Genomic DNA, 12,682 nt, shown 5'->3' with positions numbered 1-12,682 from the left:
CACTGCTTTGCTGATTACAGATTGAAAGGCTAAGACAGTTAAAATCATTAATATTTCCTCTTAGTTTCCATTTTCCTGTTTTATTTTTCCTACAATTTATTCCATCTGTTTTTCTTTTTCTTGCTTGTATTCTGTTTTTATTGTCCTATGTTTTATTCATGTAAACCAACATATTTGATGTGTGTTGATGCACCTAATACTATTTAATGTGTGTTATTGGTCTTAAAACCAATTTTAAAGGGTTACATCAGCATTAACTAGAGAGCATTAATCATTACTGGAGATTTTTATTAAGTCATTTAGAAACAGCACACCCACCGGTATAAACATAGACAGTAAAAAGGTATGAAAAAATCTTTTAATAAGTAACCAAACTGATTATTATTAAAGAGAAACAAATTTAATCTGTGCTACCATTTTCATATCATAATGTAATATAGAACAGGAGAAACATTTTTATCTCCATGACAAAACATTTACTCAGCAGCTGCAGTGCCAGGTAATGATCTTTCTTCCAGTTTTGGTTAATAGAAAACCAAATATTTTAGTTTAGATCTTCTTCAGTTTTAGTATTTATAAAAACTGTAATTAAATGAATGCAGCTGTTTGCATCTTTGTTAAAGTTTAAAAAGACTTAATTGGTTCAGAAACACCCAGAATCCCACATTCTAATAATCCAAACAGCCTGGCAGATGCGGCAGTTTTAGTTTTCGTAGGAGGGCAGAGGTTCATATTTGACCCTGGAGGCTTTGGTTTTGTAGATGAGGACGCCGCAGACCATCCCAACGGCAACAAGAAGACATCCAGCAACAAAGACCAGGTTCAGGTTCAGGTTGAACGCTGCAGACCAGAGGAACACAGTGATGATTGAGTCCTGCTCACAGTTTATCTGCTGCTCCTAAACATCTCCACACAGTTTCCTTACCTGAGCCTCCTCTGAGGTCTGCTTCACGCTTCAGACGCAGAGGACCCTGGGAAACGAAGTGCTTTCCGCTCTGGACCATAGCCTCTCTCTTTCTGCGGTTATGGCCGTTGGACCATGTGGAGTTCATGCATCCCTGTGAGCACCTGGTGTTGGGGTTCCCTGCTTCACACATCATGACTGTGCAGCTGATGTACACCTGAATTCAAGGAGCAAGGAGTCATTAATTTGAATGTTGTTGGTGTGATTCCAACTACCACCTGCTACATGTTGCTCAACCCCTGGGCAAGGCACTTGACCCCAATTTGCATATCAAGAACCACATTGGGTAAGAATGTGTGCACATTTAGGCGTGTGATTGGGTGAACGTGGTTATAGTGTAAAGTACTTTGAGTGGTTGGTATAACTATAAAGCGCTATATAAATTCAAGTGTAATTACCATTAGACATTATATGCAAGCTGTTATGCTTCCTTTTAAACCAGTTAGAATTGGTTTATGGGCTATACAAACCATGGTCACTACACCTCCTCATTTTCCCCCTATTCTGAGCTCCATTAAGAATGAGCTGTTTGTAGGGCTCTGTCACCTTTATGCAAATAAGCTGTAGCTGCCCCCCAACTCAGTGTTTACACTGATTTTACACTTTATCCACATTAAAATGACTGCAAACAGATTCACATTGGTACATCCTCTTTGACCCTGACAGACCCAGACCCAGAAGCAGAAGAAGTGGAGCCTTCTGATGTCATGCTTCCAGCATGTTTTCTATTGTTTTTTGTGATGGCTGGCTGTGTTCTACCAACTGCTCTGCTCCACTTAGCTAATTAGTGGAGCAGATTCACCTGCACTCACTCTGTTTACCTGCAACTCATTGCACCTGTGTCTCCGCCTATTTATATCTGCTTCTCAAAGCCAATCAGTGAGAGATGGTCTCCTTGACATGTTTGAGCTCTGCGATAGACTGCCGACTTATCCAGGGTGTACTCCGCCTCTGGCCCATTGGCAGCTGGAGATAGGCACCGGCACCCCTCATGACCCAATGAGGGATAGGCGTGTTGGAAAATGGCAGGATGGATGGACATGTTTGAGCTGCTGTCCAGCGCTGTGGGCACCTGCTCTGTCTGGTGTTTCTCTAGTGGATTCTGTGGTCCCCCTGCCCTCAATGGTTACCTCATCAGCTTCTGTTTCTGGTAGCGACCCTGGACCGTTTCTGTTTTGATTTCTGTCTCACCCACTAGACTGTTTGGTTGGTTCTGTTTACCCTATCTGCATGACCTCTGCCCACATCCTGGACCAGCTCTCTACCTCCAGCCTGTTCAGCCTTCTGATTATCGTCCCCACTGCAGACAGTCGTCCAACAGCTCTGCTTAATCATCTGATCATCTTAGACTCTTTCCAGCAATTCATTTATTTTTGGTTACAATAAATGCATGTCCGGTTGAGTTATCGGGTTCTCTGTCCGCATTACAGCTGCCCTACCAGCAAAGATGCAGAAAGCAGTTTTTGAATGGTTAAATTTCTGTTTAGATAGCCTGAGGGGGATCAGGCTATCTAGCTGGGGTCTGGGCTGGTGTAGGCTGTTAGGTCTCAGGGGTCAATCTGGGTTGGCACTTCTGCTCTCCCCAGGGTAACTTGGATCCTTGTGTTTTGGCTCCTGGTGCTTGTGTCGCCAACCAGGAATAGAGTATAGGGTTCTGGCATGGAGGGGTGGGTTGGGCAGTGCAAAGCGGCATCTGGGGGAGTGCCTTCTCCTCAGTGGGGGTAGGCTTGATGCAGCTTTCATAGCAGTGGTGTGCCTTGTGGGGGATATCTTGGCACTGATTCATGGTAAATGGGTCAAATATTGCTATAAACCGCTTTAACTAATTTGATGATCTCAAAGCGCTTTACATTACAATCACCCATTCACCCATTCACACCCTGAAAGAGGTGAGCTATGTTAGTAGCCACAGAGATGAGGCTGCCATACATCAGCACCACTGGATCCTCTGATCACTGCCAGCAGGCAAATTCAGGTGAAGTCTCTTGCCCAAAGACAGAGCGGAGGATCAAACTGGGAACCTGCAAATTGCAGGACAAACTCCCTGGCTGGCTTGGTTGAATTGTTTTGTGCTGGATGGATAAATTTAGGAGCTGTCGGGGCTAGGATCGCAGGTATGGACTGGTTTTGCGCCGGTTAGGGCATTGCCCTGATCTTTCAACAGGAACCAAAGGGAGCGTATTACTCCGGTCCTGGCTTCTCCTCAGTCAATCCTAGTGTATTTTAAAGTCCTTCTTTTAGTTTTCAAGGTCTTGCATAACTTGGCCCCACATTACTTGGTAGAGCGTCTCCACCACTATACCCCCATATCGGTGTCTTGGGTCTGCTGACCAGTTGCTCCCAGTGGTTCCCAGCTCAAAGCAAAAGTCTAAAGGAGACAGGAGCTTCTCTATTGGGGCTCTAAGCAACATTAGGGACAGAACTTTCCTTCAGTCTAACTTTTTTTGGGAAATCCTGCTGTATGTAGGTGTTCCATGTACAGAGCATTATTGACTAGGTGAGGGGTTGGGCTCAGCTGGGGTTGCAAGGTGAGGGGCAGTGCCCGCCGATTTTTGCCAACAAACCTGGCTGTTTAGGGTTTGCTAGAGAATACTGAGAGTGCTTTCAGTAAAAAATATTTTTGAAAAATGAAACAGAAATAGATGCCCAAACAGAAATATATTTTTTAATTCAGTGAGAAAAACACCAATTCTATTAAAACTATTTATTGGCAGTTTGTTCCTCACCTGATCATGCAACCCTATGAACTTGAAGGCCTCCATGCTGAACCTGAACTGTCTGTCGTTGGAGGTGGAGTAAATCTGTAGAGTCGGGTCAACATTGCACCTGATTGAAACCAAAAACTTCCATTAGCTGCATCAGATTTAAAGCTTCTCAGCTTGATGGACCATCAGGCTGACAAGCTAATCATCAGTGGATCAAAGAAACTGGTTTCATTATTTGTCTACTATAAAACATTATTGTACTACTTTACCAATTCTAAAAATGCATTTTATGAGTCATTGATATCAGGAACTTTAAGCGCCTGGAAGCCTCGGGTTCCTCTACATCTGAGCCTTACCCGTTCTCAATGATGGAGTAGGTTGGGTGGTAGTTGGGGTTGTCATACGGTGCAGCTCTGCAGGACTCCACAAACATCTCTGTGTTGTTGAATAGAGGAGCTGGCATCCATCTGCATGTAAATCCTGTTTCCGACATCAAACTCCAGTGGGTATGAGTTTGGGTTATAAATGGGTCCAAACTGGTCATCCTGGTAGAACTCGAACTCGTAGGTGAACTTGCCGAAGCCTTTCTCCCATACTGTGACGTTCTTTCTGTGTGCTGAGAAGCTCAGGGTCACATTGCCCCGTTTGGGGTACTGGCAGTAGAACCGGGCCTCCACCAGGTGCTTCCTGGTGATCAGCTCATTCGGGTCATCATCCACTGTGGTGATCTCATTCTTGAAAATGAGGTAATCATCGTCTTCCTAAAGAGTAAAAAGACATAAATTAAATAGATACCAGAGAGATGAACCCTGTGAGACGTGTCAAACGACCCGTTCTCACCTCGATCTCAGTACCGCAGCCATTGAGGGGGATGATGGCGACTATGTGAGTGTTGTTGGAGAGCTTGTCAAGGCTGCAGATGGTGTTGCTGGGGTCACTGAGTCGAAGATGTTCCTCCTGGAGTCCAAAGAAGGAATCTTTCTCAACCTCCACCTTCATTGTGGTTTCAGTGCAGGTCACGGTAGCTTCAACTGGAACAAAAAGAATCAGTTAGGTACAAAGTTGGAAATGAGAAAAGAAAAGGAAAAAACATCCAAATAAACCTTTACAGCTCTTTAAATGAATGATGGATCAAAAATGTTCAGGTAATGACAAGAACGTCTGGCTGCTTTGATGGAGGTACTCAGGAAAAATGACACATCAAAATTGAGCAGAGTAATGCATCTCTAGGAGAATATGTCCAAAATTGATCAAATTCATCCCATAAAAGGTGAATAAGTTGTTCTGTTAAATGATCTCCACTAATATTTACAGCAAGAGCTGCTTTTTACTTGGTAAAACTGCAGTTTTTCCCCCCAAAGAGCTTTTAGTTTAAACTCACTCTGCTCCTTTCGGACTTCCACCAGAACACACCTCATCTCAGACTGATAGATACGTGACCTGAAAAAGTTAAATGGATATTTCATATAAACTAATGAGCTGATTAACTTAATAATGGAAAAAAAAACTCATGTTCCTAAACTTGACTTATGCTTTTTATGTTTTCATGTATTGTGCCGCTTACAAAGGTATTGCATAGCTTTTTATAGCTGAAGTGCAAAACACAAGAAAAACATCCATTACGGTTTAATATTCCCAGTATGATGAATTTAATTTCATATTAATATATTAATCCTATTCTCACCAGTCCACTGATTCCACAACAAAGCAGATTGCAAAATGATCTCCCAGCTCATCTTCAACAGGTGTCCACCTGAGGACAAAGTCGTTGTTAACGTCCCTGTGTTTGCTGACGTTTGATGGTCCGCTGAAGATGATGCTGTTGATTCTGGATGAAAAACAAAGCAGAGGTTATCATGTGGTCAATGTTGTTTTCTTGTTGCCAGCAGCCATCGGGAAGCTTTGCTAACTTACGTTGAATAAGCTGCCTGTGCTTTGACTCTGATCTCCATCTCTTTGTTGACCTCAGCTACGAGCCGTTCTCCATGTGCAGGTGTTGGAGCCACAAGTATAGGCAGGTAGAGTCCCTCCTGACATGAAGGTATGGGCGGGTCCACTAGAGAATAACAAGATAAACAAACTTTAAAGATCCATAAATACTGTATAATTCTTTCTTGCTGTCTCCTGTGTTGTAATTTATGCATATTTGTGCCATATTTGTTTTTAATGAATGCAAGATTTCCAGGTAACACTGCAGTGTCGCAAAATTTTTGGAATTTGCCAGGTTGGACCAGCAAATTGAGATGATGGAGTTACTTCTATAGATAAAGTCACATTCACCCCTCCCGATTAAATCCTACATCAGACAACCAATAATATGTCTGATGTATGTGTCAAGTGTCATATCTGTTTTGTTTTGTTGTTACCTAGAATGGTCGTCATGTGACCTAGCCCTTGAACCTGTTCGCCTTTTATGCCTTTATAATTAACTCTTTGAACAGGAGTCTGGACCATCTGGAGAGATTCTGCACAGTGGTCAAAGATCTCTCATCATGTGTGCTTCAACCTACTGACATGAAAGACTAAGTGTTGTGCAATGGATTGCTACATAATGCCGATAAATGTTAAACATGGGGATAATTTTAAATAATTTATCAACAGAGATTGGATGAAAAAATTATTGATTTATGGATGGATGGTCCATGCTCCACCCATCGCCCACTTCTCCCACCACCCCAAATTATTAGAACCAGTTAAAATGTTCTTACCTAGAAAAGAGAACTGCAGAGGTTGCTTACTAAGGGGGGTACCAGTCACATTTGGTGTGCTACTGGAAACAGTTGTGGTTGTAGGTGCAGCTGTTGTTGTCCACCACCACCATGGGTTGGTTGTAGCAGTAGTAGTGGTAGTAGTAGGTGCAGCTGCTGTTGACCACCACCACCATGGGTTGGTTGTAGCAGTAGTAGTTGTAGGAGCAGCTGCTGTTGACCACCACCACCATGGGTTGGTTGTAGCAGTAGTAGTGGTAGTAGTAGGAGCAGCTGCTGTTGTCCACCACCACCATGGGTTGGTTGTAGCAGTAGTAGTTGTAGGAGCAGCTGCTGTTGACCACCACCACCACGGGTTGGTTGTAGCAGCAGCAGTAGTTGTAATAGGTGCAGCTGTTGTTGTCCACCACCCCCCTGGTGTAGTCGTAACAGATCTCTTCCTCCTTGAAGGAAGTGGATGCTTGCGAACTCTTGATCCATCAGAATAGGACAGATCAATAGTGCTGCGTGCATAGTCTTCTACCACCATCTCAAAACCAAAGACGCTGTAGTCCTGATAGGTTTGCTGGTAGCGCAATGTGCAAGAATCCTGAAAAAAAAAATAGAAACATACAAATTAAAAAATGCTAGGTATCGTGATTTTTATGCAACTAATAATTTAATCCAAATTTTTTTAACTGACCTGGTCAAGCTGGAAGCCTGGAGGGAGATTACAGTTGTCACACTCGTAGTCGTGTAAATTTCCATACCTGCAGCGCACCTTGTCACCATCAGGATCAAAGGCAGCCAGTCTGTATGTTCTCGGGCAGTTCTGAGGAACTCTTCATTAGATACAAGTACTTTTTGTAAATAAGATAACTTCAACAAAGAGACGTCAGGCAAATCATCAAACCAATGAAGAAGAAATTGAGAATGATTTAAAAAGTATTTATTCTTCACATTAGATGGTTTAAAATATGACAATGTTATATAAATCAAAGGATGGTTACCTTAAGAAGGGAACAATGGCAATATCAGGTGATTTATTTGGTTCTCTCGTGTCTGATCTTGTTCCAAAATCCACGAGGGAATCAAACCTCCAGTTACTTACTGAGTTACGCGTGGAGATCCAACAGCAGCTAGCAGCCCTTATATTTTATAAGTAAAAGACAACATAAATATTCATGTAAAGGTTGGACTGAAAACAGTTATTATGTTATTATTAACTGGGAGGAGAATATTCAAACTTATCTCCACTCATTCAACTTTGAACATATGATTGTTATATCTGCTCACCTGATGTTAAAGGGCTTGTCACTGGGCAATCTCCATGTCTCAACAGTTTCTGTTTCACACCATTGGCTTTTGTAGGATGGTGTGTTGGTGCTTGTGTTGATTTGATTTATGGCTCTAGTGGTTGCATAGCCACAGTTGCCGTTGTAACAGTACCAGTAGTGGTAGTAATAGCAGGCATCATAAGTATCTCTGGCTCGGAGGGACATCTGTGTGGTAAATAATAAACAAAAGAAAACTGGAAAAATATTTTCTAGCACTGTTTTTTCCACCATTGTTGTGGAAAAGGATGTAAAAATAATTGATTGAGTGATTGATTGATTGATTGACTGGCTGAAGGTGGTTCAGTTCCTCAACTAAATAAGTTGATTTATATTTCTGAGGAAGTGATTGACACTTTTTATAATAGGCATTTTTTTAAACAGCAAAACATATTATGCCTCCAAATTCACCCAAGATTCCACAAAAACTTTATTCAGAATCCCTTAAAAAAAGAATAATTTTAGATTTTAAATTTCAATTTTTTTTTTTTATTAATCGGTCAATTAGCTACTTAAATAGCTTACAGCAACTCAAAATATGACATTTAGGATTAAAGTATGACATCAAAGGAAACATGGACATTTAAATATGCAGAAATTTATTTTTGCCATTTTATCAGCTTGTTTCCATCTCCACTTGGCAGGGCAGCCCAAATAATGTTATCCAGCAGAGCTGCAATTTAGCTGTGTTCAAAAAACCTTTTTTTTTAAAAAGGAACATTATGTCAAACCTTAGCAAGATGAAGGGATAGTTTAAATGTAAAGAAAGCTGGTTAGAATTTCTCCTATTATGGCACAACAGACGAAACAGTAACCTCGATAAATAATAAACTGCTAAAATTATGCTTAAAAAGTTATTGTTCTCACCTTAAACGATCCATCAGGGTTTCTTCCTTTGTAGGCAACGTTCAAGGTTCCTCCCCAGTGATGAGAAGCTGAGACCACGGAGGTCAGCAGGAGAAGCTGAAGAAGGAGCAGCATTGAGGAGGCCATCGTGATGCTGCAAGCTCAACTCTCTCTCTTTCTAGGAATGATGTTTACAGCATCTTAAATACCGACACCTGTCGGGGGAAAGGAGGGACACTGAGGATGGAAGTATGCACACAAGGCTTCAGAAGTATGAGTTAGATTTACCGTAAACAATGGATTAGGCTCTGTTTGCTTTTTTTAAACCAGTCCTGCCACTGTCATACCTTCCTCATCTGCACACTCCTCACTCGCTCACTCCATTTGAGAGAGGTGACCGCACTTTTTTTGTCATCAGTCCAAAACTATGGAATTAATTATCTTTACATTTCTGTCAGGTCAACTCATTTGGGATTAATTATCTTTGTATGTCTGTCTGGTCAATTTCTTCAGATCACATATCTGTGGACCTGATCACTGCCTACAAGCCCCTAATTCTGCAGAACCAGATTTGATTAATATAAATTTATTTAAAAAGCAGAATCTCCTGTCACTGGTCTGTTCAAACAGGAAATATTGTCCAACAACTATACCCATGCTAAACCCACATAAGCCTGTTCCATCATCGCCTCATCACTGTTTACGGCTGAAAACATGTCCTGAAGCTGCCTTCTGATTCATAACTTTCAGTTTAACAACTCTCTCACTTTAAAGCTTTAAATCAAAAGATAGCTTCAACTTGAAATAACAACAGAACACACCTTATTGTCATTCTAAGTCACTCATATACAGTATTTAAGGGCTACATTTTTTTTTTCTTATTTCATTTAATATATTATATGATAAAGTTGATTGTTCACACTATGATAAATTTCATGCAGCTCACTACGAAAACCTGTGACTTGCTATTTTTGCGTGAAATGCTTGAGTTTCTTTACAATTGTCATTGTCAGTCTTCATACCTCCCAGGTGTTGAACATAATGAAAGGTGATGATCCTTATGGTGTTACTCAGAAGTTCCAGCTGGCAGAAAAAGTGACCTTGGTGTCTTCATTCGCTGGGGAGGCTGTTGAAGATGAGGTTGTTCCTCAGAACCAACATCAGAACTTAACAGCCGACTGTCATAGGAATGTTCTGCTTGGAACCTTTCTCAACTGTTGCAGGAAAGCTGAGTGGAGACGGTGCGGAGCGGTTTCCTCCCCTGTGGCCTGGCCTAGCTAAGAGGAAAGCTCATCTGAAGTCACCCACTGCCACCTGCACAGGTCCTTACAAGAAGGGGAGTGGTGGCCAGAGGTTTTGGGTTCACCTCCACCAGACTGCCACTCTGAGTCCCTGAGCAAGACTCTTAACCCCAGATTGCTCCCAGGGCGCCACACAGTGGCAGCCCACTGCTTCCCAAGGGGATGGGTTAAATGCAGAGAACAAATTTTGTTGGAATGTATGTTGCAATGACAAAATTATTATTATTATTATTATTAAGCAGCTACGCCAGGGAAGTGGAGGTCCCCGCTTCCACGGACCGGATGCACACCGTTCCGGGAGCCGTGTACAGCTTGCCCAGACCTAGTTTCCCCAACAACGGCTGTTTTCCCCTATGAGCTTGCCGCCTGCTTGCTGCTCGGACAACCAGCCTTCACCCTGGTCCAACCTCTTCCAACTGGATGGCCAAAGTCAACTGAACCGACACAGAGGCTCAGACGGGTTTGGCAGAGTTAGGCAGAGTTAGGAAAGTCAAATGGTTTATTTAAAATGGTTTTTACTGTTTTGTTTTAAGCTTTGACCAAAGTAAATATTCCTGTAGCTTATAGGCTAGCTTCTGCTAGCATTATGGAAGCCAAGCTTTGCTGATGTGTTTGAGTGTGATTTTATGGTGATAACAAACTTTATCTCCACGAAGGTTTGTATAAGACTAGCTGTAAAAGTTGAAAACACAAATTTATCAGAATTGTCTCCCCTAACTTCATGGTTAGGGGAGACTTGTTTAAACATTGACATAAAACTTTGACACTTTTTTGAAATTCATAACAGAGATCTGAGTGTAAAGAGCCGATGGTGCAACTCCTGATGGAGTAACTGGTTTTTCCTCACTGAGATACGCTTCATACCTTAGTCATTGTTTTTTCCCATCACTGTAGTGACATTTATTATTTCTGAGTCTTTCTAGGAATCAGTCATCTCTGCTGCTTTCAGTTTTGTTTCTGTGACATTGTGATCTGTTTGCTAGAGAAGCAAATGAGCTATCTAACAATAAAGCACAATTATCTATAAAATTGCCATATTCCTTTAAGAAGGTATAATTTCCAAATCGTATGCATTCTGCTGAAACAGACAAAACAATTTAGCCTTAAAGTTAAGGCATTACATCTATGCATCAAAATAAGGAAGAAGAAAAAAATTCACAAACCTCTGCAGTTTTCATTTATGCAGTTATTTTATCTATGAAGGTGGGTTTTCATGTTCCTGCCTTAGTTTCCAGTAATGTAAACATTATGTTTACATTACTGTACATAATTTACATTTGATCCAATGTTACCTAATTGGATCAAATTTACAGTGAAAAGCGTAACAATGAGCAAAGGCAAAATTGTTCAAAAATCTTCCCCTGGTTTATATAGATTTTAAATTGGTTTCATTCAACCTAGAGGTATTTTTTTGGTAGGAAATAAGACGGGCATCCTTTTATACACGGATGGGATATTAACGTTTGTGTTGTCCGGTCTCCTCATTACGACCAAATAGAGCTTATAAGTATTTTCAAATTGGTGCAGAATGTCCGCTAGCATTAGCCCTATTAGTTTCCAGGGTAACAGTAGTGCCATGGTCCTAGTGAATGCAGCTATGGTTAATTTTTAAACATAATGTTTGTTCATTTAGCTCTGCCATCGTTTTGATAGTGCACTATTTCAGCATTAACATAGAACATTAATGTTGACTTCATGGTGCTTGTGTAACGTGGGTAGTTACCAATTCGAACCTTAAACATTTCCCAGAGAAATAATTGCATTAATAGAATCAAGTGTCCTAAAGATAATTATTTATTCCTGAGCAAATCATTCTTTAAAATGAAGCCTAGGCAAAACGTCTTACCTCCACCCAATCAGAGGCTCATCCGCCTCCGATGCAAGCCAATCAGCTTTGAACCACACCTCCACGAAGCCCAATCAGCATCCAGAATTCGTCTTAAAAGGTCTTCAAATTCACGTCTCAGCCTGCTACCCAGCCAAGCGCAAGCAGTGATTGCGCAATGTCTGATTGGGACTCAATGACCCTGATTGAACCCACCTCCACCCCCTTCTCCACCATCGTAGCCAATCTCCGTCTGGGTTCCTACGGTCCTCCTTCAACCTCGTCCCTATCAGAGTTTAATTCCTCCTGGACTCTTACTGAATTCCCTGTCACATCTCAATGGGTCCGGCAGAAGACCGCCATGTTGAGCCTGGTTCTCCCAGAGGTTTCTTCCCAAAGGGGAGTTTTTCCTCTCCACTGTCGCTTCATGCTTGCTCATCATGGACAGGTTCATGCAAACCTGTGTTTATCAAAGCTGGGCATCTATCTTTCTGGGTCTCTGAGTGAAGGACTAGTATCAGCTCTCCCAGTCTACTGGATCTCACCAATACAGCTCAAGCAGATAGTCTCGCTAACCAGCCTCTATGGACTGAACCAACTTCGTCTATCTCCACTCCACCACCAGTTTGAGGCCGGGGGGGGGGGGGGGCATCCCTGTTCTCATACACCTCATACACCTCATACACCTGCTTATGCATATTGAAGTATAATTCAGCGTTAATGTTTCCTGCCGAGGTCTGAGCGCCAAAGTCTTAAAATATTGTATCAATAAAATTCTTCTAATTGTCTTTTCTTTCCGTGTGAGTTTTATAGATTCAAATGTTATTTTCTCGAATAATGTTTTGCTTAACTCAGGATTTGCATTGTGAATGGTTTGATACACATACATACACATTTTCTAAATTAGTTAAGCTAATTTGATCTCATTCCACATTATTTGAGATAAACTGTGGTTCTCTAACTTGGATCTGCAGTGAACCAGGATTCACTGAATCATTCTGATGATGGTTTTCAACTATT

General features: G+C 41.6%; 1 protein-coding gene and 1 pseudogene across 1 annotated transcript; both read right to left on the bottom strand.

The window, feature by feature from the left end:
• Positions 1–264: 264 nt before the first annotated feature.
• LOC118562862 lies at positions 265–6,578 on the bottom strand (annotated as a pseudogene).
• On the bottom strand, positions 6,437–8,727 carry LOC118562822. The gene is made up of 6 exons (XM_036135690.1): positions 8,558–8,727; positions 7,653–7,858; positions 7,367–7,504; positions 7,060–7,198; positions 6,551–6,966; positions 6,437–6,467 (listed from the first exon to the last, which is right to left on the bottom strand). Exons 1-6 carry the CDS (start codon positions 8,681–8,683, stop codon positions 6,437–6,439), a joined length of 1,056 nt encoding a protein of 351 aa, XP_035991583.1. The 5' UTR covers positions 8,684–8,727.
• Positions 8,728–12,682: the final 3,955 nt, after the last annotated feature.

The sequence above is a fragment of the Fundulus heteroclitus genome, chromosome 4, assembly GCF_011125445.2.
Source record: "Fundulus heteroclitus isolate FHET01 chromosome 4, MU-UCD_Fhet_4.1, whole genome shotgun sequence".
Classification (NCBI taxonomy): domain Eukaryota; kingdom Metazoa; phylum Chordata; class Actinopteri; order Cyprinodontiformes; family Fundulidae; genus Fundulus; species Fundulus heteroclitus.
This window is presented reverse-complemented; position numbering and strand designations above follow the sequence as displayed.

What these genes read in the sequence shown, in the direction of transcription:
- LOC118562822 (XM_036135690.1), bottom strand. Translation starts at nt 8,683, where the DNA reads ATGGCCTCCTCAATGCTGCTCCTTCTTCAGCTTCTCCTGCTGACCTCC. An exon ending in GACAAGCCCTTTAACATCAG is followed by an intron (nt 7,505 to 7,652) that starts GTGAGCAGATAT and finishes ATAAAATATAAG; the next exon opens with GGCTGCTAGCTGCTGTTGGA. An exon ending in CAGGCTTCCAGCTTGACCAG is followed by an intron (nt 6,967 to 7,059) that starts GTCAGTTAAAAA and finishes TTTTTTTTTCAG; the next exon opens with GATTCTTGCACATTGCGCTA.